At 42.6% G+C, this 21818-nt stretch overlaps 1 protein-coding gene across 1 annotated transcript in view; it reads left to right on the top strand.

Moving 5' to 3' along the window:
• Positions 1 to 2324: 2324 nt before the first annotated feature.
• The window catches only part of TMPRSS3 (transmembrane serine protease 3), a 39859-nt gene continuing 20365 nt past the window's right edge, over positions 2325 to 21818 (top strand). The window contains exons 1-7 of the mRNA XM_090044201.1: positions 2325 to 2342; positions 4170 to 4314; positions 5787 to 5897; positions 7836 to 7952; positions 9790 to 9913; positions 15675 to 15800; positions 16306 to 16349. Of these exons, the coding sequence (XP_089900327.1) occupies positions 2325 to 2342; positions 4170 to 4314; positions 5787 to 5897; positions 7836 to 7952; positions 9790 to 9913; positions 15675 to 15800; positions 16306 to 16349 (685 nt within the window). The remainder of the gene's footprint in view (positions 2343 to 4169; positions 4315 to 5786; positions 5898 to 7835; positions 7953 to 9789; positions 9914 to 15674; positions 15801 to 16305; positions 16350 to 21818) is intronic.

Here is a 21818-nt window from a genome sequence, read left to right as displayed (position 1 = left end):
CTACGATGAGAAACCTCAAAACCCTTGTGATCTTTCTGACAAAAGCTGATATCCTGTTTTGTAGCATGTTACTCTTTAGATTTTTATTTTAGGTGGTTGTTAAAAAGCAAGACGTATATTCTGCTGCAGATTGTAGCAGAACATAACTAACAGCACACGTACAGACCACAGCATAGCATGCAGTCATTACAAGTTTGCTAGTAGCATGGGCCTCAACATCCCTCCTTCAGAACTTCACTTTAAATCCACTCCAGACGGTCAAAGACTTTGTGAGTGTGATTGCTAACAAGGGATGGTTATTTAGTGTGTTGCACAAAATCAGCTGGTTCTCTGAGTCTGGATCTTTGTGGACAGATTCCTGTATCTGCAAAATTGTGTGTGGCCACCCAAATTCTGCATCTGCAAAATTACTATCACAGCCAGCACCCTTGTGAGGCATCCTCAGCAAAACCACCAGGAACAGAATTACTGTGCAGGATGAAATGTATATTCTCTGCCAGAAGTGGCCTCTGGAGACCAGTTTTGAAGCACACAGAGGTAGCTCAAGGAGATTTCTCATTCCACCATCTCTGCTATTCTCATTGTGATATGATTAAATAATGTCATTAGAATGACATACTAGATCATTCAGAGTGCCAGATTCTCTAGTATATCCAGCATACAGTGAACTTAACATGGCTAGAGGTCTGCCTTGAACTCCCTATGTTAGAGGGAAATCTTCACTGACTCTCTCTGTGGCCTGTACTGTTGCATTCTTGCTGTAAGGGGAGGCATGATTGAACACTATGAGGATGTGGGAGGGAAATGGGGTTGTTAATGGACAGAAAGGGACATGGCTGAGCACAAATATACCTGAGCCTATTGACGTCTAAGGGGCCTTATGTCTATGACATAAATTCCCTCCCTATTAGGGAAGCTTTAACTTAAGTTTGTGGAGGCAGTGAATCAGAGAGCTGTGACCAGCTTTCTAACCACTTCTTCTCAGACATAGTGGGGAGCCAAGGTCTCCCAAAACCAAACAGGCTGCCACTGAGGACCATAACCTCTCCCAGTGCCATGGGGGAAAACATGAGGAAAAGACTGGAGTATTAGACACCACCGTTGGGAAACAAACGGCTTCAGACAAAATAAGCACTTCTTTGATCCCTGGCTCAAGCTGGGGCCAAAGTGAACATGTTTGGCCATCCAAAATATTCCAAAATAAATTTGTTTTTATTTCTTTATTCATCTTTTTTTCCAATGACTCTATATATCCTTATTTCAGTGAGGTTCAAAGCAAAAGTGCCAAAAACATGGTAGGAAGGGGTATTCTTGTCACAACCATGATGTGACAAGGAGCACGAAATAACAGAAATACGGTCCAACATCCTGCTCTTGTGGCATTTGAATTTGTTTTGCACAGTCAAGAGGTCCAAAGTAGACTCCTTTGAAACACTGGAAATTCTCTCATTGCTGGTAAATTCCACTACTCTTCTCTCAAAGCTTAGCATTTTCTCTGTAACACCTCTTATTGCTGTCTTAGTTTCTTTTAAACTTTTTTTTCAAATCACTTGCACATACCAGCATGGATCTTTTGCTTCCTTCATCCCTTTCTACCCCCTTAATGGATCTAAACAAGATCACGGCTATAGTCTTGTCCTGAACACACACTCTCATTCCAGCTGCTCCTCAAGCTCCTTAATGTAAAGTAGGTAATACTGTATTGCCTCACTGATGGATATGCATGATTTTTAGAATTACGACGGTGGAAATCCTCCCCTAGTTAAAGTGTGGGTCTCTTTTGCTAGTGTATCCTTGCCATATAACTGGTGGCTATAGTAAGCACAACCCAGTTTCTAAAGAGCAGTGTAACCAGGCAAAGAGCCTAATTTTCAAAACTAATTAGCTTTATGGGGCCTGCCCTGCAGCATGTTCACCTGAGCCCACAAATGCTGGCAGATATTTTTTTCCAGCTTCTCTACCTATAAAAAAAGGAACAAGCAAGCACACCTGTGACTTTACCTTTGCAGAGGTTCCTCAGTGATGGCATCATGAGTTTGCAAATACCACAATATTACCTTACCCTATTATACTAATTAAAAGGGTTGCTGACTTTTTTACCTTTCCGCTCTCCGTAGCCATGCCATCATCCTAGGCTATCCGATACCTGTGAACAGGTTGAATTACACGGTGTACAGTAATAATGTCATTTGCTACAAACGATTGAGCTGGCAGTTTGGGATGGCTCAATAAAAATATTTCCAGAGCAGACTGCCTTAGCAACAGCTGGATTTCCATTTGGTTTACTTTTACAATGAAAAGAGAAAATATTTTTGCTTTTAACCATGACTTCTCAGGAAGAGGTAAGTAAAATCACAAAAGAAGGCAAAGCTCTTGAAATAATTTTCTAACATTTCTCCATGGAAGATCGTAGATCCAAAGGCTGATTTATTTCCAGAGCAACATCATATGCGCCATTTATTGTTTTCTGTGTATTTGGAAACTATTTGTAGTACAATACTCTCTTTTCTTATTTTTGCCCTAAAAGCAGCAAGTTTATATAAAACTATTAAAAAAAAAAGACACCCCCCCCCAACTCTGGAAATAATTCGTTACCATGAATGTGATAAAATGAAGGAATGAAAACTGTGCCATTTTTATAAATATTTGCTAAAAGGTGAAAATAAAAATATGTTGCCTAAAACTGTTGTCAGGGATGAACTATTAATTTGAGCCCAACCACACAAATATCATTGGTGGTTTTATAATCTGCTAGTTCCATTGTCTGCAAAGTACTGACTCCCAAGTTACAGAAGCATGAGTTAATGGAAAACTAGATCCCACTGCATAACTCACTGTGTTCAAAACCAGAAGCAGAAAATATGTGTCATATACCCACGTGCTAATTTTAAATGTGAATGTTATTTACTCAGAATAATGTCTTAGCAATTTGGATTCCAGTTGGTAGTGTGCACAGAACAGGCAGAGATGCTTCTGAATAAAGTTTAATGGTGCAGATCGGAGCAGGCTCAGCAGTTTCTCATATAACATACTTTCTTTTATGTGCTAACAATTAAAAAGCGTCTTGTGGAAAATTCTTTGACATTTAAAGGAGAACATCTTGGTTTGGTGAATAAATTACTGTAAATTGCTGTGGTTATAGACACACAAGAAACTTTTTGCTTTGGTAATTTTCTGATTAAAGTGCAACTTTACAAGTTGCTTTATGTCAAAGGTTCCCAAACTTTTTCTTAATGGGTACACACTTCCTGATTTACCAGCTGCATGCATATAAATATACCCTTTATATTTTAACCCTTTGAATGCCAAGATTATAATGAAAATTAAATCTGCCATTACACAATTTCTCCTGCATACCCCTCAAAGATGTCTTGTGTATTCCCCAGAGGTATGCATGCACATATTACAGTTTGGGAACTGCTGCTTTATGTTTTTACTCTTACTGAAATCAATGGCAATTGTGGGGTGCTCATAGACATATACATGAGGTTCTTGCCATTTTACAGGCTGAAGTTAAACAGGGAAACAGGGAAGCCTTGAAAGTACCCATGGGTTCATTTTGTAAGGTCTATACTTGGTAGCCATGAGACAAGAAGACATACAAAGAACTAGAACTCTTGGTTCCAAAATGATACCTTTTATTAGACCAACTGGGAAATCGCAAGAAAATTGTCCTTTTCTGCAAGCTTTCAGGATCCAAGTTCCTTTGTCAGGCTCTGGGAAAAGTACAGATGGTACAAGGTGGTAAAAACTTCCCATAGGTAGGAAATAAACTTCATTTTTGCACAGAGGGAGCTGAAGATGGAAGGCTGTCCCTCTGGGTCCATGAGAGTGTCTTTGTGAGCTGTGCTGAGTAGCTTGTTGATGTGTAGATTTTATTTTATTTAGATCTGATGTGTAGAAAATTCTACCTGATCTACACATCAAAGGCCTTGGATACCGAAAGCTTGCAGAAAAGGACAATTTCTTGCTATTTCCCAGTTGATAAAAGGTATTATTTTGGAACCAAGAGTTCCAGTTTTTATATGCCTTTTTATAAGGGCTATTCATTCAGAAGGCTGGCAAAGATGGAAGGCTTCAACAGAAAATATTAGTAAAAAGGCATTGGGGTTTGTAACGCTGGCACGAGCAATGTGTTTTAAAAATGCCGTTGTTCTTTGTTGATGCAGGAACAGGTGACAAATCCCAACACTGGAAATCTTGAAGTTGTGTCTGTTACAGAAGATGAATTGTCAGCAGCTGAACTTTGTTTTCCTTGCAAAAAATTCTTCAGCATACCACAAGCAAAAGTAGACCCTAGTGCAGAGGAAGAAGGTAGGGAATCTGCACATTCCTTACCCCTTCTGATGTTTAGAGCTTATACATTTCTTCTTCCTTGCAAACCTGTACTTACCCATTCATTTGAGGTGAGCCTATTTTGGAAACAAGTGAGAAAAATATCACCAACTTTTTCAGCATATGAGTGGGTGATGACATTTTGTGCCTGGGCAACTGTGTAACATTTATGCAAGACTGGATTATTCTAACAGGTTTATATATAGAATGGACTATTTCCTTCCTTCTCCAGTTATGACACTGCTTTCAGTGTTTTATATGAATCCTTTCATGCCTGGTAATCCTAGCTTTTAGGCAAATACAAATGTAGCAGAATGCGTTGTGTGTAGCAAACTGCATAATTTGGTTACATTGCACAGGATTAATCTCACTTTCAAAGAAATTGAGAGTCATGTCAGTCTGGATTCAGTTTCACAGCATCTGAGAAAGTAGGCGTATCCTACAAAAGCTTATGCCTTTCTGAACGAGTTAGTTTCTTGAAGAGTGTCACCAAAATGTTAAGGATCAAATGCATGCTGCATTTTCTACAGATGGTTTTCCTTCCTAACTGTAACTAGTAGAGCTCCCTCACATCCAGCTTCCTAGGCTTTTAATTTTTCTGACTGCAGTTCATACTGAGTACATCTACACATACAACTAATGCAACTGAATATACTCCAGCTCAATCTGAGGAGAAAACTAATCTCAATGTCATTGTCTACATGTGCATTTAAGTGCAGTAATTTACTGCACTGCTGGATACCACTTGTATCTGACGGGACAATCTGGCAGCACAGTAAATTAGTTTACTGTGCCCTAATTGCTGCACGTAGGTAGATGGTGATGCTTTATTGCATAACAAATTAGTCTGCTGCACAGTAAAGCATTTTGTGTAGATGCGCCCACTGTTGCCACCAGAAATGGTGGCACCGAGTAAGTATCAGAAGCACTACACTGGTGCCATAAAAAGTCAGAAGACCTTAAAAAACAACAAAAGTGGTTAAAACTTTGCTCGCTTTCAATCAGCTTATTTTATTAGTCCATCTGAGTTTTGTAAACTCTTCTAAAATTGGGGATTTTCTGTTCTTACAGTCCAGTCCTTCAGAGTCAGAGACAGATGTTTTAAGCACCTACTTTTATATTCCAGGAAAGCAATAAGGTTTAGAACACAAGGTTTGAGCTGATTTGAGCTTGGCCAAACTGTCAGATGCAAATCCCTTAAAGGCAAAGAGCCTCTTTCCTTCAATTCCAGCCAGCTTTGGAATTGGGCCACCAGGCCTAACCACCACTTGCATGGTTCTGAATGCTCTCGGTTCCTTATACGGTGTAATCCATGCATCAGACCATATTATAAAATGAATACACCAGTCACTGCTTCTGTCTGTTTTAACTTTCAAGAAATATTTTCCACTGAAAATCCAAGCTTTAGTTTGTGGAAGCTTCTGTTTCTGATTTTTCTCTTTGGTTTCTAGGAGATATCCAATCAACTTCAAAGTGCCATCTTTTAGTCCCATTAAGGTTTCTTCCATATATCCTTGTTTTATTACTTGTAGTAACTCTAGCAGTTGCCATTGGCCTGGGTGGTGAGTACAATTAGTTATTTATTAGGTTCTCAATTAACTATTCAAACACTTAATTTTTCATGAACCTTTTGCTGAGGATGGAATTAAGCTGCCACCATGGTTCATTTACTGAAGTAAAAAATCCGGTTGGTGTGATGACTTTAAATTGTATTTACCTGTATGAATAAAATAGATCTGGCACCAAGGAGACAGATCATTGCCATAGTACACACATATCAGACTGGGGAACTTGAAACAGGAAAGGATCTTCAAGACAAATTCTGTAACTGAAGACATGCCATTTTAAAAACACAATCCACAGTGATTCCATATGACACCCATTCATAATACATATAAGTACCCTACATACTAAAGAGAGAGAGAGAGACTGGAGGTGGCATCAGACACTAAATGTCATATTTTTGCCCTTTTCTCTCCTATCCATACTAACAAATAATATTTGTATGTTCAAGTACTCAAATGGGCTTTCTCTGTCCCCATACAAACAAGAGGTACTAGGAGAGGGGAGTGGGGGATTGACAGAATGAGCTTAGTGGCAACCATAAGCTGATCCAGGATTTACTAAAGTTGCAGAACACCATCCCTCAGGCCATAGGGGGATGGGGGTGATGTGTGGCTGGAGCCCATGGGTTAGTGGTGGACAGTGAGGAGTTAAGCAATCACATTAAAGGGAGGACTAAGCCTCTAATCTTTCCACTGCCCTCCACTGACACTGCTCCTGCTGCTGTCTCTAGCTTTTCTGGGGGTGGGAGGAGGGCCAAGAGTTGCTCCTGCCCTGATCCAGCCTGGGGCTGTGGGGAGCAGCTACAGGGGTTCCTCCTTCCAGCGCCTGCTCCCTGCCTCCGCTTTCCCCTGTAGCCTTCACTGGATGGGAGCTGGTGCTGGAAGGAAGAACCTGCACACACCATTGCTGCTGGCCCCACCTGAGTTAGGCTCCCCAGGTAGCCACTCCTTGTAGTGTGGGGAGGAGCAGCTCCCTGCCTGTGTCAGCCAGGGGCAGTAACAGCAGCGCACAAGTTCCTCCTTTGAGTGCCTGCTCCAGGCTAGTGGGGGATGCTGTGGGGGGAACAGGTAGGGAGCAGGGGCTGGAGGGAGGAACCTGTGTGCCCTGTTCCTTGCCAAGTCTGGCACCCTGCACAGCTGCAGCTTGTAGCCGAAGTAAGGCAGGGACTGCTCTGGGGCTCCCTCTGCACCAGGATCACCTGGGGACAGTGGTGGCAATAGTGGAAGCACAATGCTTCTGTACCAGCCCTGGATCTACCCCAGTGGCAACAGAAAGGCCACTGGCACACTTCCATAAGCACAGTCTGTTGATGCTACAGCAGCACTTGTATGGCCCCAAATTAAACAGAGTTACAAGGTTGAGATATACAGCTCAAGAAACAACCCTGCACTGCAGCATTTAGGACAGTGGTTCTGAACCAGGGGTACATGTACCCCCAGGAGGTATGTGAAGCCTCATCAGGGGGTACGTGAGATATATATTTCGTACGTTGTCTAACGCAGGTTGAAGGGCCTAAAAATTAATGTCCCATTGAAAGGGGGTACATGAAGTTTCACTCTGAGATGAAAGGGTACATCGACTGAAAAAGATTCAGAACCACTGATTTAGAAGGTTCTCCTTTGGTTGCTGAGGAAGATTCAGTCATCTAGACCCATTTACTCCCTAGAGTAAAATATAAACTGAAGCTTAGAGAAGCTGCAAAACAGCCAAAACAGACAGCAATGCTGCTTCACTGTGGGTGTCATTACTAATGGATAAGCCTAACCGCATTATGTAACAACCTCCAGATTGTATTTCACACATTCCTAAAATACAGGGGTTGTCTTTGCATTAGCATGTCAGAAATGTGGCTATATAATTAAATTATGTGGAAACGCTTTAAAGACCCCCCTACATTAATATCCCATTGTGTTCATATTGGTGTGTTTAACCAGTCCAGTACAACTGCATTGGGAAGTTTCGATGTGGATCATCTTTTAAGTGTATCCAGCCCTCAGCCAGGTGTGATGGTGTCTATAACTGTAAAGATGGAGAGGACGAGTACAGATGTGGTAATTTGTATTTTGTTATGATTTCTTCTATCGCATCTTTGCACAAAGTATTTGGTATGTTATAGCAAAATGTAGGCTAGATTTGGTATGTTATGGCAAGATTATAGCTATAAAGGCTCCAAGAAGACAAGAGAGAGATTGATGAAAAGTTCAAGACATAGCTTTAGATGTAAAATCTTGCCAGTGAACTAATTTACATTTGTTCATAGAACAATCTGGATCATAGATTAATATGGCTAGTGATATTTGATTAGCATTTGCCTTTGATAAGCATTTCCATAATAAAAATCTAGATGCTCTTTGGATATCAATTTATTATCATTGCATTACCATTTATATAGAAGAGTCTGTACATTCATGGTACTATGTGACTACTACTTAATTAGTCAGGCTACACTGTTTTGGGGGCATGGATATGCATGGTGTCATCCCAAGGGTCAAAGGGAGGTTGATTGGAGCCAAACAGGGAGAGCTCAGCAAAATAGACCTTGATGTCTCCAGGGTGTAATGTGCACTCTGATTTCCAAGTCTGTTCTCTTAGCAACTGCTGGCACAACACCCTCATTTGAACCAGCTCCTTCCTGTGCTGCTTTCAACAACTGAAGGGAAATTCAGACTCTCCTCCCCTCACTTTTTTGGCAGGAAGGAGGAGGAGGGTTGATCTTCTAAAAGACATACTTTTACATTTCTATCCTGTCCCTGATGTTTAGTTTGCTAATGATCTCAAACTCTGAGCTGTTCAAACAGTTTAAGAAAAGTTTTGTCCTGAACATTTTTCAGCAGCAAGAGTTGCTTCGGCAGGACAGATTAATCTGAATGTTTGGGAGCTAGAGGGTCCTGCCCTGCTCCACATGTGGATCTCTCCCCTGACCTAAAAAATGTGATGAAGTATTTCTCTGCTCTGCTCTGTTTCCCATGTGAACCCTGTCCCCGCACCTCACCTATGGCTCTGTGCCCAGAGAGCTTCCCTGAGCATAGGGCAGGGCTGGGGATAGGAGTGGGTGAAACATGGAAGATATAGTATCTTACATCAGCATCCCTTGATCTGACTTCCCCATAGAAGTCTGAGCAGGAAGCAAAACAACCCCAAGCTTCATTATCCCTGGGGCCTCTCTGCCTCTGCTGCTAAGCAGCCATAAAGGGACCAACCTCCACAGAAGCATTGCTCCTACAGGGGCTCTGCTGTTTGATGGGAAATGGCCAGAAGTGCAACAAGTCCTTAGAAGGTGAATTACAACTTTCAATTCTGCATCATCCTTTCCCCTCATCATCTGCTGAATCCCTCCTATCTGCGAACAGTGCAAAATCCGCAGAGGAATCCTTGAAGGACTAGACTTGAGATGCTGATTGGGTGTGTCAAACCCTACATCCCCATGACTATGCCATGCTGCTAGTGCAGCACCAGTTGAAAGTAGCTGAGACCTCCAGTGCTAATGTTAGGTAAACGACTTCTCCAGTGTTACATCTCCCACTGGTTTCAACTAGCATAAGCTTGTTCAGACTTCTTAATGTCAGGCAAGTAATCTCTGTATTACAGCTGGAATTCCAGCAAAGACTTTCCTAACCTGTGTCCCCTTAGGCGGGAACATGCCAAGTACTGCACTAATCAAACTGCACTAATAGAGTTGCAGCCCTCTGATCCATTATTAGGTAGTGAAAGAGGTGGGGAAAAGGTGATTCAAAGGAATAAATATTCAAAAGAGCCAAGTAAGGAAAACTGAATGAAACAAGAGATACAAGACCTGTAGCAAAGTGCTCATACAGTTTTGTAAATGGTGAATTCTCAGTGGTTTTTATTAACTATTTACGGGTGCTTTTCTTCTTCTGAATTTCCCAGTCAGGCTGAGTGGGAGGAATGCAGTGCTTCAGGTATTCACTACTGGTTTCTGGAGGACTGTCTGCTCCGATGACTGGAAAGAAGCCTATGGAAATGCTACATGTAAACACTTAGGTTTCTCAAGGTACTGAAAAAGAATGTGGGGATGTCTAAGCGGCACTATAAACCTCAGAGTCTTTAGCTCTTTAAAGTTTCTGATTAAGCTTTGTGCTAAGATGGTATTTAAAATAAAAATGATATCTAACATCCTAAAATATGATGGGCAGGGGTCATGGGATTGTTCTGTTGACACTGAACATGCAGCAAGCAAGATTTATCTCTGGACCTTCAAGGGTGTGTTCAGGTGGGAGGGATGATTTGAGTATGCCTTACTAAGCCACACCAAATCTGAAACCTAGCAGTGAAGCTCTTCCAGGTGCAACATGTGTGACTGCTCTCAAGGATACCAGAAACTAAGGTCTTGAGAGTACAGACAGAGGGATGGCCCTAGAATGTCTTCAATGCTGCATTTTCTGGTTTGGCATGTACACATGGGACCAGGCAGACAGAGCCTGCCCAGGAATACCCTTCAATGGACATGCAAGGTTCATGATGTAGACATACGCCATGTCCTAATACTGTACATCTTGGGGCTACAGCTAAATAGTGATAAGGCTAAATCTGCTTTATGGAATTTAGGTTCCTGAACCACACCCTCTTCTTCATAACCAACGCTTTTTCAGAGATGCATCAAGCAATGTGACTATTATTTGTAATATATGGTGTATTTCCCATTCCTGTCTTATTATCACCCCAGTGGGAAAACTGCATATAGATTATTTTTATTAAATCTGCTATAAGCCTGTTTTTCAGGCTTTTTAACCACTAAAAAATGGTTCAGGTCAAGTGAAAAGAGTGTAATTTGTTCTGAAATGAAGTGTTTTGTTTTCAGAGATTTTTAAAAACAAAGAAAAACTGTTATCTTAAGTGGTGGCCCTCTTCCTCATACTCTATAATTCAGTGGGTGGAAGGCTTATCTGGGATCAGGAAGATCTGGGTTTAAATCCCTTCCTGTTCTACTGTCTCAGAGGAAAGCTTAGGTCTTCCACCTCAAAGGTGTTGAGGGAACTGGCCAGGGTTATTGTGGGGCACCTGGCACAGCTTTACGAGCAGTCATGGTGCTCTGGCCAGGTGCCAGATGACTGGAAGAAGGCCAGTATGGTCCCCATCTTTAAAAAAGGGAAGAGGGAGGACCCAGGTAACTATAGGCCCATTAGTCTTACTTCAGTCTTAAGGAAACTCTGAGAAGATGATCAAGGAGCACATCTGTGTGTGGTGGATGTAGTCTTTCTGAAATTCAGCAAGGCCTTTGACACTGTCTCCCACCCCATTCTCATTAAAAAACTAGGTGACTGTGGCATTGATGCCTACATAATCAGATGGATTGCAAATTGGCTGAAGGGTCGTAGTCAGAGGGTAGTGGTGGACGCGTCTTTTTCGACTTGGAGGGAAGTGGGCAGTGGAGTCCCCCAGGGCTCAGTCCTTGGGCCTGCACTGTTCAATTTCTTTATCAGTGACTTGGACGATGGGGTGAAAAGCAGCCTATTTAAATTTGCTGATGATACCAAGATTTAGGGTGAAGCGGGTATGCTAGTAGGGAAGGACAGATTACAGTAGGACCTGGACAGGTTATAGGGGTGGGCTAACGAAAACAGGATGGGTTTCAAGTACAGGGTGCTGCACTTGGGCAGTAGGAACCAGCAGCACACTTATAACCTGGGAAACTCCCTTCTCAATAGCACAGTGGCAGAAAGAGATCTTGGAGTAATGACTCCAAGGTGAACATGGGCCGACAATGCGAGGTCACGGTCAGTAGGGCTAACTGCATCTTGTTATGCATCCACAGGTGCATCTCAAGCAGGGCCATGGAGATGGTCCTCCCCCTCTTTGCAACACTGGTCAGGCCACAGCTGGAGTAATGCATTCAGTTCTGGGCCCCACACTTCAGGAGGGATGTGGACAGCATTGAGATGGTCCAGAGGAGGGCCACCCACATAATCTGGGGACAGCAGGGCAGACCCTACGAAGAGAGGCTATGGGACCTGAACCTTTGCAACAGAAAGCTGAGGGGGGGACCTGGTGGTTATCTATAAACTCACTAAGGGGGACCAGCAGAGTTTGGGAGAGGACTTGTTCCCCCTAGCACCCCCTGGCATAACAAGGAATAACGGCTACAAGTTGTTGGAGAGGAGGTTTAGATTAGACATCCAAAGACACTTCTTCACAGTCAGGGCGGCTAGGATCTGGAACCAACTTCCAAGGGAAGTGGTGCTGGCTCCTACCCTGGGGGTCTTTAAGAAGAGACTTGATGTCTACCTGACTGGGGTCATTTGAGCCCGGTTTTTCTCTCCTGCCCAGGGCAGGGGGTCGGACATGATGATCTACAAGGTCCCTTCTGGACCTACTTTTATGAAGCTAGGAATCTCCCAGGGAATCATTTGGCCTTCAGGCTGTTTTGAGGTAGGTCCTTCAATCTCACCAACAGAAGTTATTCAGTCATTAAGGCAGCAGGGGAGACAAAAGTGAGAGAGAATGAATCTACAGTCTAATGGTTAGGGCTCTTTCTTCAGTGGTGAAGTAATTGGCTCCTAGTCCTTTTGCCACTGAATATTTTTTAATTTTATACAAAATAAAAATACCTTAAACAGGCTACCACTCAACAGACCCACCCAATTGCCTGTGGGTTAGGATACTGTCTTGTTAAGTGGGAGATTTGGGTTTAATTCCATGGTCTGAATCAGCGATCTCCCATATCTTGGATTTGTGTCCTGCTATATGGTTATAGGGCATAAGAAAGACAATGTGATTACAACCTCTTTCCACTCTTCCTCAGTTTGGTGTGTAAATAGTGCCTAAGACTCCTTGTAAATTTAGCTGAAAAAAGTTACTTTCAGAAACAGTAAAATGACCTATTTAACCATTTTCAGTTTTTTCACCTTTTATTTTTTTTCCATAGATTTCATAGACATTAGGGATGGAAGGGACCTTGTAAGATCATTGGGCCCAGCCCCCTACCCAAGGGGCAGGAAGTTAGCTAGGGTCAAAGGATCCTAGCAAGACAGCCACCCACATGTTTATTAAAAGTGTTCAGAATAGGTGCTTGCACAACCTCCAGGGGGAGTCTGCTCTAGGCTTCAGCAGCTCAGACAGTAAAGAAGTTTTTCCTTATGTCCAGCCTCAAACAGTTTTGCAGGAGTTTGTGACTGTTGGACCTTGTCATCCCCTTTGGTGCTCTGGTGAACAGGTGTTCCCCCAGATCCTGATGCACACCCCTTATGTACTTATAGGCAGCCACCAGGTCCTCCCTAAGCCTGTGCTTTTCCAGACTGAAGAGTCCCATAACTCACAGCCTCTCTTCATAAGACCTGTTCTCTTGCCCTCTGATCATGCACATGGTTCTCCTCTGGACTCTTTCAAGCTTCTCCACATCCTTCCTAAATTGTGGAGCCCAGAATTGGATGCAGTACTCCAGCTGTGCCCTCACCAAGGCCAAGTACCGCACGAGGATGACATCCTGGGTTTTGCTCGAGATGCATTGGTATATGCAAACCAGAGTTTTGTTTGCTTTGCCAGCTGCAGTATCGCATTGGTGGCTCATGTTCATCTTGGGGTCAATCATGGCCCCCAAGTCTCTTTCAGTCATGGTGCTAGTGAGTGTAGCATTGCTGAGCCTGTAAGTGTGAAGAAGGTTTTTTTCCCCCCTGAGGTGGAGCACCTTGCATTTCTCTGTATTGAATGCCATCAGGTTTTTATCCACCCACCCTGCAAGCCTATTGAGGTCAGCCTGGATCACCAGCCTATCCTCAAGTGTCGACAGTCTTCCCCAAAGTTTGGTGTCATCAGCAAACTTAGCCAGTCCGCTTATGACACCAGTGTCTAGATTGTTTATGAAGATATTAAAGAGTACAGGTCCAAGAACAGAGCCTCGGGGGATGCCACTTGTCACCACGTGCCATGTTGATTCAGTTCCATCAACCACCAGTCATCGAACTGTGGAGTAGTTGAGACTGAAGTTGCCCTATTTTTCCATGAGGATGTCATGGGATACCAGGTCAAAGGCTTTTTTATCATAGAATCATAGAATCATAGAAGTTGGGTTGGAAGGGACCTTGTAGATCTTCAAGGCCGACCCCCTGCCTGGGTGGGAGAAAAAGACTGGACTCAAATGAGTCCAGCCAGGAAGTCATCAAGCCTCTTCTTAAAGATCCCCAGGGTAGGAGCCAGCACCACTTCCCTAGGAAGTTGGTTCCAGCTCCTAGCCGCCCTAACTGTGAAGTAGTTCTTGCAGATGTCTAATCTAAACCTACTCTCTAATAACTTGTGTCCATTGTTCCTTGTCATGCCAGGGGGCGCTAGGGGAAACAGCATCTCCCCTAAACCCTCCTGGTCCCCCCTAGTGAGTTTATAGACAGTCACCAGGTCCCCCCTCAGCCTTCTCTTGTGAAGGCTGAACAGGTTCAGGTCCTGCAGTCTTTCAATGTAGGGTCTGCCCTGTAGTCCCCGGATCATGTGTGTGGCCCTCCGCTGGACCCTTTCAGTGTTGTCCACATCCCTCCTGAAATGGGGCGCACAGAACTGGACACAGTAATCCAGCTGTACAAATATATTATATCAACCTCTTCCCTTTTGTCCAGGTGATAGGTCACTTGGTCATAGAAGGAAATAAGATTGGTCAGGCAAGTCCTACCCGCAACAAGCCTGTGCTGGCTATCCCCTCAGAACGTTGCCTTCTGTTAGCCTGTCAGGAATGGTTTCTCTGATATTTTTTTCCAAAATCTTTCCAGGGATTGAGGTCAAACTGATTGGCTTGTAGTTTCCTGGGTCTTATTTCCTCCCTTACTTGAACATGGGCACCACATTGGCTCTCTACCAATCTTCAGGTACTTTACCCAAGCAGCATGAGTTCTCCAATGTCCTCACCAGTGGCTGCGCTGTGCTGTCTGCCAGTTCCTTTAGCACGCTTCTTGCAATCTATCTAGACCAACTAATTTGTGGGGGTCTAGCCTGTCAAAATGTTCTCTATGTCTCTCATTTTTTGTTTGAAAAGAATTACTGAATTTAATCTAAATTTATGAGCATTTTTTGTTACCTGAAACTGCATTTTTTTTAGCAAACAAAATGCTTCCCTGGGGGAAAATGCCCAGCTTTTGTTCCTATTGGTTCTCTGTTGGCTTTCTATGTATACTCTAACAAATATGTTTCTTTGAGAGAAACTGAAATGCTGAATGAACACGGTAGAATACAAAAATTTAAAAAATGAATATTTGCACATGAAAACCAATCAGTAAACAGACATCCCATGATTTTGTGCCCAGTTAAATGTAGCCAACATGGGTTGAATTTTAACAACAATGACTTAGAATAAATTGTTCTTAAACAACCTACAAATAAAGAATCATCAGTTAGAATCAGAAAAAAAATGCCACATCCTGATCCTGGAGAATTTATACGTAGAAAGACAAATAACATCATTTGTAATAAACCGATCATTACAAATTATTGACCTACACCACTTTTAAAAAGAGGTTACTTCAAGAGTGAGGAAAGGAAATGCACATTATGATTCCACAAAACGCATGGGCCACTTAAACACTTCCCTTTAAAATTAGAATGATATTAAAATTAATACTTCTGCCAAATCCGGAAGTGTATTCTTTTCTCACTGTGTGTCAGTTCCACACTAATTAAGGAGAGTTATATACACATAACAACAGACCCAGAACATCATTGCTCCATTAGTCATAAAAACAAAACTTGTACTTACTTTCTTTAGTAGAACCACTGAATTATTTTAAAGCATTATGGAAATTCTGTTTTGGGAAACTGAGTTTATGATTTATTTGCAGTTACGTGAGTTCAGGTAACTTGCCTGTGGATGCAGTTGAAGAAGAGTTTCAAAGATATTTTGTTTCCCTCAGTCATTGGTTGTCATCCAATCGAGTGACCTTCCTGCACAACTCAACCCACATAAGGTACATTTAGATTATTTAGTTAAACAGAGCAAAGTTACTAAACAAGTCAGACTGAATATGGTGAAAGAAATGGGCTAGTTAATGGAACAAGAATTATTAGAACAACTTGTTGCACAGTTTGTTCAAGAACAACTTTCTTCTGACACGCAGGTTTTTATAATTACTACATGAAGTTTTATAACAGACACCCAAGGTTCTGTACTAGCTTCATTCCATTTTTCCCAATGAACAAGTGTTGGCCCTGATCTAAATACCACTAAATCAAATAAATCTTCCTTTGGTTTGCAAGGTCTCAGACCACCTCTAGATATGTTCTGAAAGTTGTACACTGATAGAAATGTACACAGTCACACACCCATACACATATAACGCAGCGTCTGCTCTTTTAATTAAAACCTGAAAACTAAACCAGGTCTCTCTTTCTCTTAGGAATTTGAAAAAAAAGCAATAAGTTTACTTTAGGAATTAATATTACTTTTATGACTATTATGTCTTTTCATCTTAGAGAAGAATGTACTTCAGGCAAGGTAATCATCTTAAAATGTTTGGGTAAGTGCTTTGGAGAAGTAAAAGATCACCGTCTATCTGCAGTTACATCCATTGCATAGCCTTACTGATTTATATTGCATGGCAAGACTTGACTACTGTATGTGGAATGAATCTAAGAAAATCCAGCAGCAAATTGCCACCATTTAGAAAGTGGTGAGTGTTTTTTGTGATGCTTAGGAAGAAATGCCTTCTGCAAATAAAATTTCAAGAAATTTCAGGAATTCAGAGAAGAATGTGTTGAGTGAGGAGCCAAGTAATAGGGAAAAGGAGCATGGATGGAAAGAGGAAGAAATTATTTAAGAATTGTAACAGCTAATTCATAACTTCCCCTTATTGTCATCTGGGATAAAGAAGGGAAAATTCTGTCTTGCCTGTGGCTTTTCATGCTATTCCCTTCATATCAAACAGTCTTCACATTGGGATGTAGAAAACCATAAGACATTCTATTCATCCATGCAGAACTGAAAATTAACTTAAAGGTTACTGGGTGGGCATCCTGCTCCATAATGTCTTTCTACCCAACAGAATATCAGGAGGGATATCAACTGTATTGTATTTGAGAAAATGTGGATGGAAAACCCAGCAGTAGTATCCTTACAGACATTCTTGAAAAAAATGTGTGAGATCTCCCTCTGAAAAATTGCTGCTCTTTGCACAGACTGCAGACTAAACAAAGAAAATTCTACCTCTGTAAGCTTTATACACCTCTAAGATAGGCATCTCTAACATAGGCCCCAAGCAGCCAAATATGGCTACTTGCTTAGGATGTTGGGATTCAACCTGAAGGCCAAGATACTGTTTCATACTCCTTGGATGCATCTACACATGCACATTTACTGAACAATAATTTAGGTTACTGAGCACTAACTGAAAATTACTGCACAATAAGGCCACACACCTACATGTGCACACCCTTACTGTGCAGTAAATATGGCAACTTAAGCTCACTTGTGCATACATTTGATATCTGCATCATACAAGTATCAAATTTAGGTGCAAACAGTTAAAGTGGATTAATGCACTTGTACACTTGTTAAAGTGTATTAAGGCTATGTGTGTGGACTGCCCAAGTGAGTCTACACACAGCATTATTGCACTTTAATGGCTGCATGTGCAGATGTTGGCCTAAAAACTGCTTACTCTGCAGTAAATGCACGTGTAGACACACCCTGTGAGGAAGAGTGCCGTGACCTAGGAGCAGGAATTTGGAGGTGCTGGCCTGGTTTATTCTGACAGGTACCATGTTTGGCAGAACATGTAAATGAGGTTCCATTGTGAGTTTTCAAGCTCCAAAATTCCCTTTGACAAGAAAGCGATGAGTAGGCAGAGTTAGTTCGGTAAGGTGAGCCTAAATTGCAATGTTGAAACTTAGAGAAATAGTCATAATTTGCTTATTTCTTCTGAGATTTAGCAAGAGTCAGTGTTAATATAATTGACTGCAGTTTCTTCCTTTCTGCTTACCAGCTGAGAAGCCAGACATCACTGAGGTCAGAGTCAGATAGTTTACAAGAGGTCGCTGTTGCACTGTGTTTTATGTCTATGTATTGAGGTTTGAGAAGGAATTTCAGTTATGTCTAAATTAGATTAGAGAACCAAAACTTGAGGGCTAATGAAAAGGTAATTATCAATATTATTGCCATAGTCTGTTCTCTCTGGCTTCTTTTTCAGAAGTCAGAGAGGAACCTTGTTACCTCATTTCTGTAATAAAGGGACCACAGCTTCCACTTTCAAGGCTATTGCCTTCATTTAAAGATTTTATGGTCCGACTTGGATACAAATATGTTCATTAGTAGGCTTCTAACTTGGCCTGCAAGGCATCAAAAAGCTTATTGACCTAAAATGTGGTCTAAATGTGTCTTGCCCAGCCTGCTGGCTCTGACTCACCTTCTTGGTACAGAGCTCTGAGGAAAAGAGGAGACAGCTATTGCCTGGGGTACAAACAAGGCTACTTATCTAAGCAGTTACATATACACAGTAAATCTCAAAGGAATGAAGACCTGTTGGGAATAGTTCAAGCTTGAGGTTCAATAGCATGAGACCAGTAATACTACATGCCTCTTTCTTGGGCCATTCCTTCCAAACGTGAACCCCTGACAAGGGGTCTGATACTTGTCCAAAGGCTCAGCTACACCCAACATCAACTAGCTGTTAAATAACACTCAGAATTAGGACACCGAGAGATGTTAGGAATGGCTCTGAATCAATATATACAATTTCTGGCTAGAAAAAAAAAAAATTGTGCGGAATCAACACAAGACCACTAGCCCAAGAACTGAATTTGTTTTAGGGAAGGTCTAGTAACATTTGGCAAACCAACTGTTATTTATTTGTCTACTTTTAAAAAATGAGGATTATCTAGGCCAGTGTGTGTGTGTTGGGGCCGGGGGGAAGGCAACCTTTGTAGCAGGCATGCGGCAAATTAGCTCCACACCCTCCCCAAGTGCCACTCCCATTCCCTTCCCCTGCCCAATTGGCTGTTCTGCTTTCTGTTCCCTGCCTTGTGCTCACCCCAGTCTGCTGCTTTGCTTTATGCTCCCTGCCTTATGTGTTGCTATGTTGCCTGTCCCCTCATCGGTCTGCCATGTCACACACAGAGGCTGGTTGTGCCACTTACAGCACATGCCAAAGGTTGGCTACCCCAGATCTAGGCAATAACTTAGATACTGGAGTTTTGTTAACACTCTGGTTCTTCCATGTGTTTGCCTAAAACTACACACCAAAGACTTGTACCTGGACCTTATGAGAAGGTCACGCAGACCAAGGTAGACATATATGCTTTTGACTTGAAGGGAAGGATGATATAGTATTTGTGAATGCCTGTGAAGAACCTACAAGCTGGAAAAGGGAAAACGTTGTATTGAAAATGCTTTCCGTAGCAGAAGCAAATGTGATCAGCAGGGATCCTGGTTTTCTTTCTTTAAGAATCACAAATTCTCTGATAAAAAAAAGTCATAAATTCTCTGATTAAAAAACCCCAAATCCATAATTAAAATGAAATGCTCCCCCCATGTGTGTGTGTTGAACACAATGTTTTATTGATATAGTTATATTTTTAAAGCGATTTAGAAGTCTACCAGTGTCTCAGTCAATATAATAAAAGAAATTCTAAACACCTATACATTTTGGCATTTGATTTGGGGTTTTTTTTTATCATGGAAAACCAGAGCTCTCCCTTCTCCCTTAACTCACCAGGACCTGGATCTAGCTTCAACTACCCCACCACACTTCCACCCCACTGCACTGAGCAGCCCTGACATGCTGGTGCCCTGCCCATGCCATTACCCCTCACTCCCACCCACAGCCCCCTGCCCCTTCCAGCCCTGCCGGAGGGGGCCCACAGCTGCCAGGGTGACTAGGAAACTGGATCTGCAGCCCTCTGTCCCCTGCAGCAGCGCCCAAGCCCTGGGAAGTGGTGGCTGCTGTAGCTGGCAGGGAGCATGGAGCCAGGCCAGAGCAGAGCCTGTATTGAGGGGCAGATGTGGGCTGCCCGCTGTGGGCTTGGGTTCCCCATCCTGCTACCCTCTGCGGTAGGGCAGAGCAGGTCCAGGCAGGAAAGCCACTGGGAGCCTTGTGCTGCCATGGTGAGGTGCCCCCCTGTCCACCCAGCAGCAGTGGGTGGCACAAGTCTGCACCACCACCCCTGCTACTGCTGGGTGGGCAGGGGCACCTCACCATGGCAGCACAGGGCTCCTAGCAGCAGCACCAAGCTTCCCTGCCCCACTCTGCCTTTTCCTGCTGGGTCTTGCCCACTGAACAGAAAACCTTCACTTAAAAACCCCAAATCAAGGGAAGTTTTGAGGTTGAACAATTTTCCAGAAAATCCAATTTTTGGTTTTCCTGCTCTCAGGAAAGTAGCAGCTGCCTTCTCTTTTCTGGAGGAGCAGTGGATTCAGAGAAATGTCTTCAGAGATAACATAGTTCAAGAAGTCTCTCTCTGGAAGGTGAGAGGGACTTATTCCACTGTCAAAGCCCTCATGACTATTTTTTGACTATGCTCCTCAGAGAACTTGTGAACAAGGCATTGGGAAGGATATCAGAATTGTAGTCCCACTTTACTGAGCCACTGTTGTCTTGGGACACACCTTCGACGTTCTGAATGTCTGGCAAGTCAGTCAGGTGAAAGATAAGTTCTGGAAAAAGGCGCTTGTTTAAACCAGACAAAAACCAAAAAGCAGTTCTAAAGCCATCTTTTTACTTTGTATATGTTCACAATAGCTTCTCGGTTGAGCACTTCACAAAAGTAGACCAGAGCTCAGGGCTGTAGCTGCTATTGCTAAGTTTACTCTAAGAGATGGTTTTATTCTTTATTTCTGTGGGTTGGGCAGGAATACTCTCTCAGGTGCTACACTCTACTAGGATGGCTGCAGCCAGCTTAACCTTAGGCAATATATTAAAAAACATTTTTGTCTTTAGGTACAAGTAGGTTTTGATTGGGAGCTCTCATTCTACTTCAATTGCTCTCTGTTATACAGCAGAGGAGGAAGAATTATACACATTCAACCTTGCAAGGCTTTGGAGGTGGAAGGACACATTTCATTTTCTAGCAGTGTAAGCACCTCTGAAGTTAGACCCTCGGTTGAGTTGAGTTTAGGTGAGGCTCTAAGGTACCTTGCTCCTAGGCCACCTGCTCTAGAGATCCTCTAGAGCAGTAGTCTCCAAAGTGGGGTGTGCATACCCCAGGGGGTGCAGGAAGAAAATAGTAGAACTTCTATTTAGATGTATATTTATATAAATATACATATATTAGGGGTGCGTGCTCAAATTTTTTTTACTGATAGGGGTGTGCAATCAAAAAAGTTTGGAGACCACTGCTCTAGAGGATCTGGCAGGGTCACATTCTCATAAGAATTCTTATAATGCTGTGTTATTTAATGAAGAACTGTCGATGAGCAATGGGCCAAAATCCCAAGAGAAATGGACATAGTAGCTGGGAGAGGAAATGATGCTAAGGAGACTGCAAGTCTACAGACATGGATCTGAGTCTCTCCTTACAGGGCTACTTTCTGAGCTCCAAAGCAATCCCTGGGACCAGGGATGGAAGGGTGGGAAGAACTTGGGGAAGAGAATTTGGCCCCTCTTTAGAGAAGGGACAGGAATCACTTTCCTTCATACTCCCTGCTGCTGGGTCTGGGGCAACTGGGGATCAACTGACTATCAAAATAACTCACTGGTATTGAAAACTACATGAACCCCTCTTGTGTCACCAGGTAAGAAAACTCGCTCAAACAGGTGCTTTCCAGTCTTCTCAAAGAGCTAAGAATGAACCTTGTCTATGTGCTAGCATGGAGCATGACTTCCTTCCCTTGTGGTGGTTTTGAAGAGACTTTGCATTCCCCAGAGAATCACAAGGCTTCAGTGAAACCTCCTTGGTTACTCTGAAAGCTGTGAGGATGGTGTTTTTATGCCTGCAGGAAAGGCAGCTTCCTCTTGAATGCATGCCAACTCCATGCCATTTGTTTAAGTCTGGTT

Source organism: Crocodylus siamensis, chromosome 1 (genome assembly GCF_052110815.1).
Source record: "Crocodylus siamensis isolate JL-2025a chromosome 1, ASM5211081v1, whole genome shotgun sequence".
Classification (NCBI taxonomy): Eukaryota; Metazoa; Chordata; order Crocodylia; family Crocodylidae; genus Crocodylus; species Crocodylus siamensis.
The sequence above is the reverse complement of the archived record's forward strand: the minus strand, read 5'-3'. Positions and strand labels throughout refer to the sequence as shown.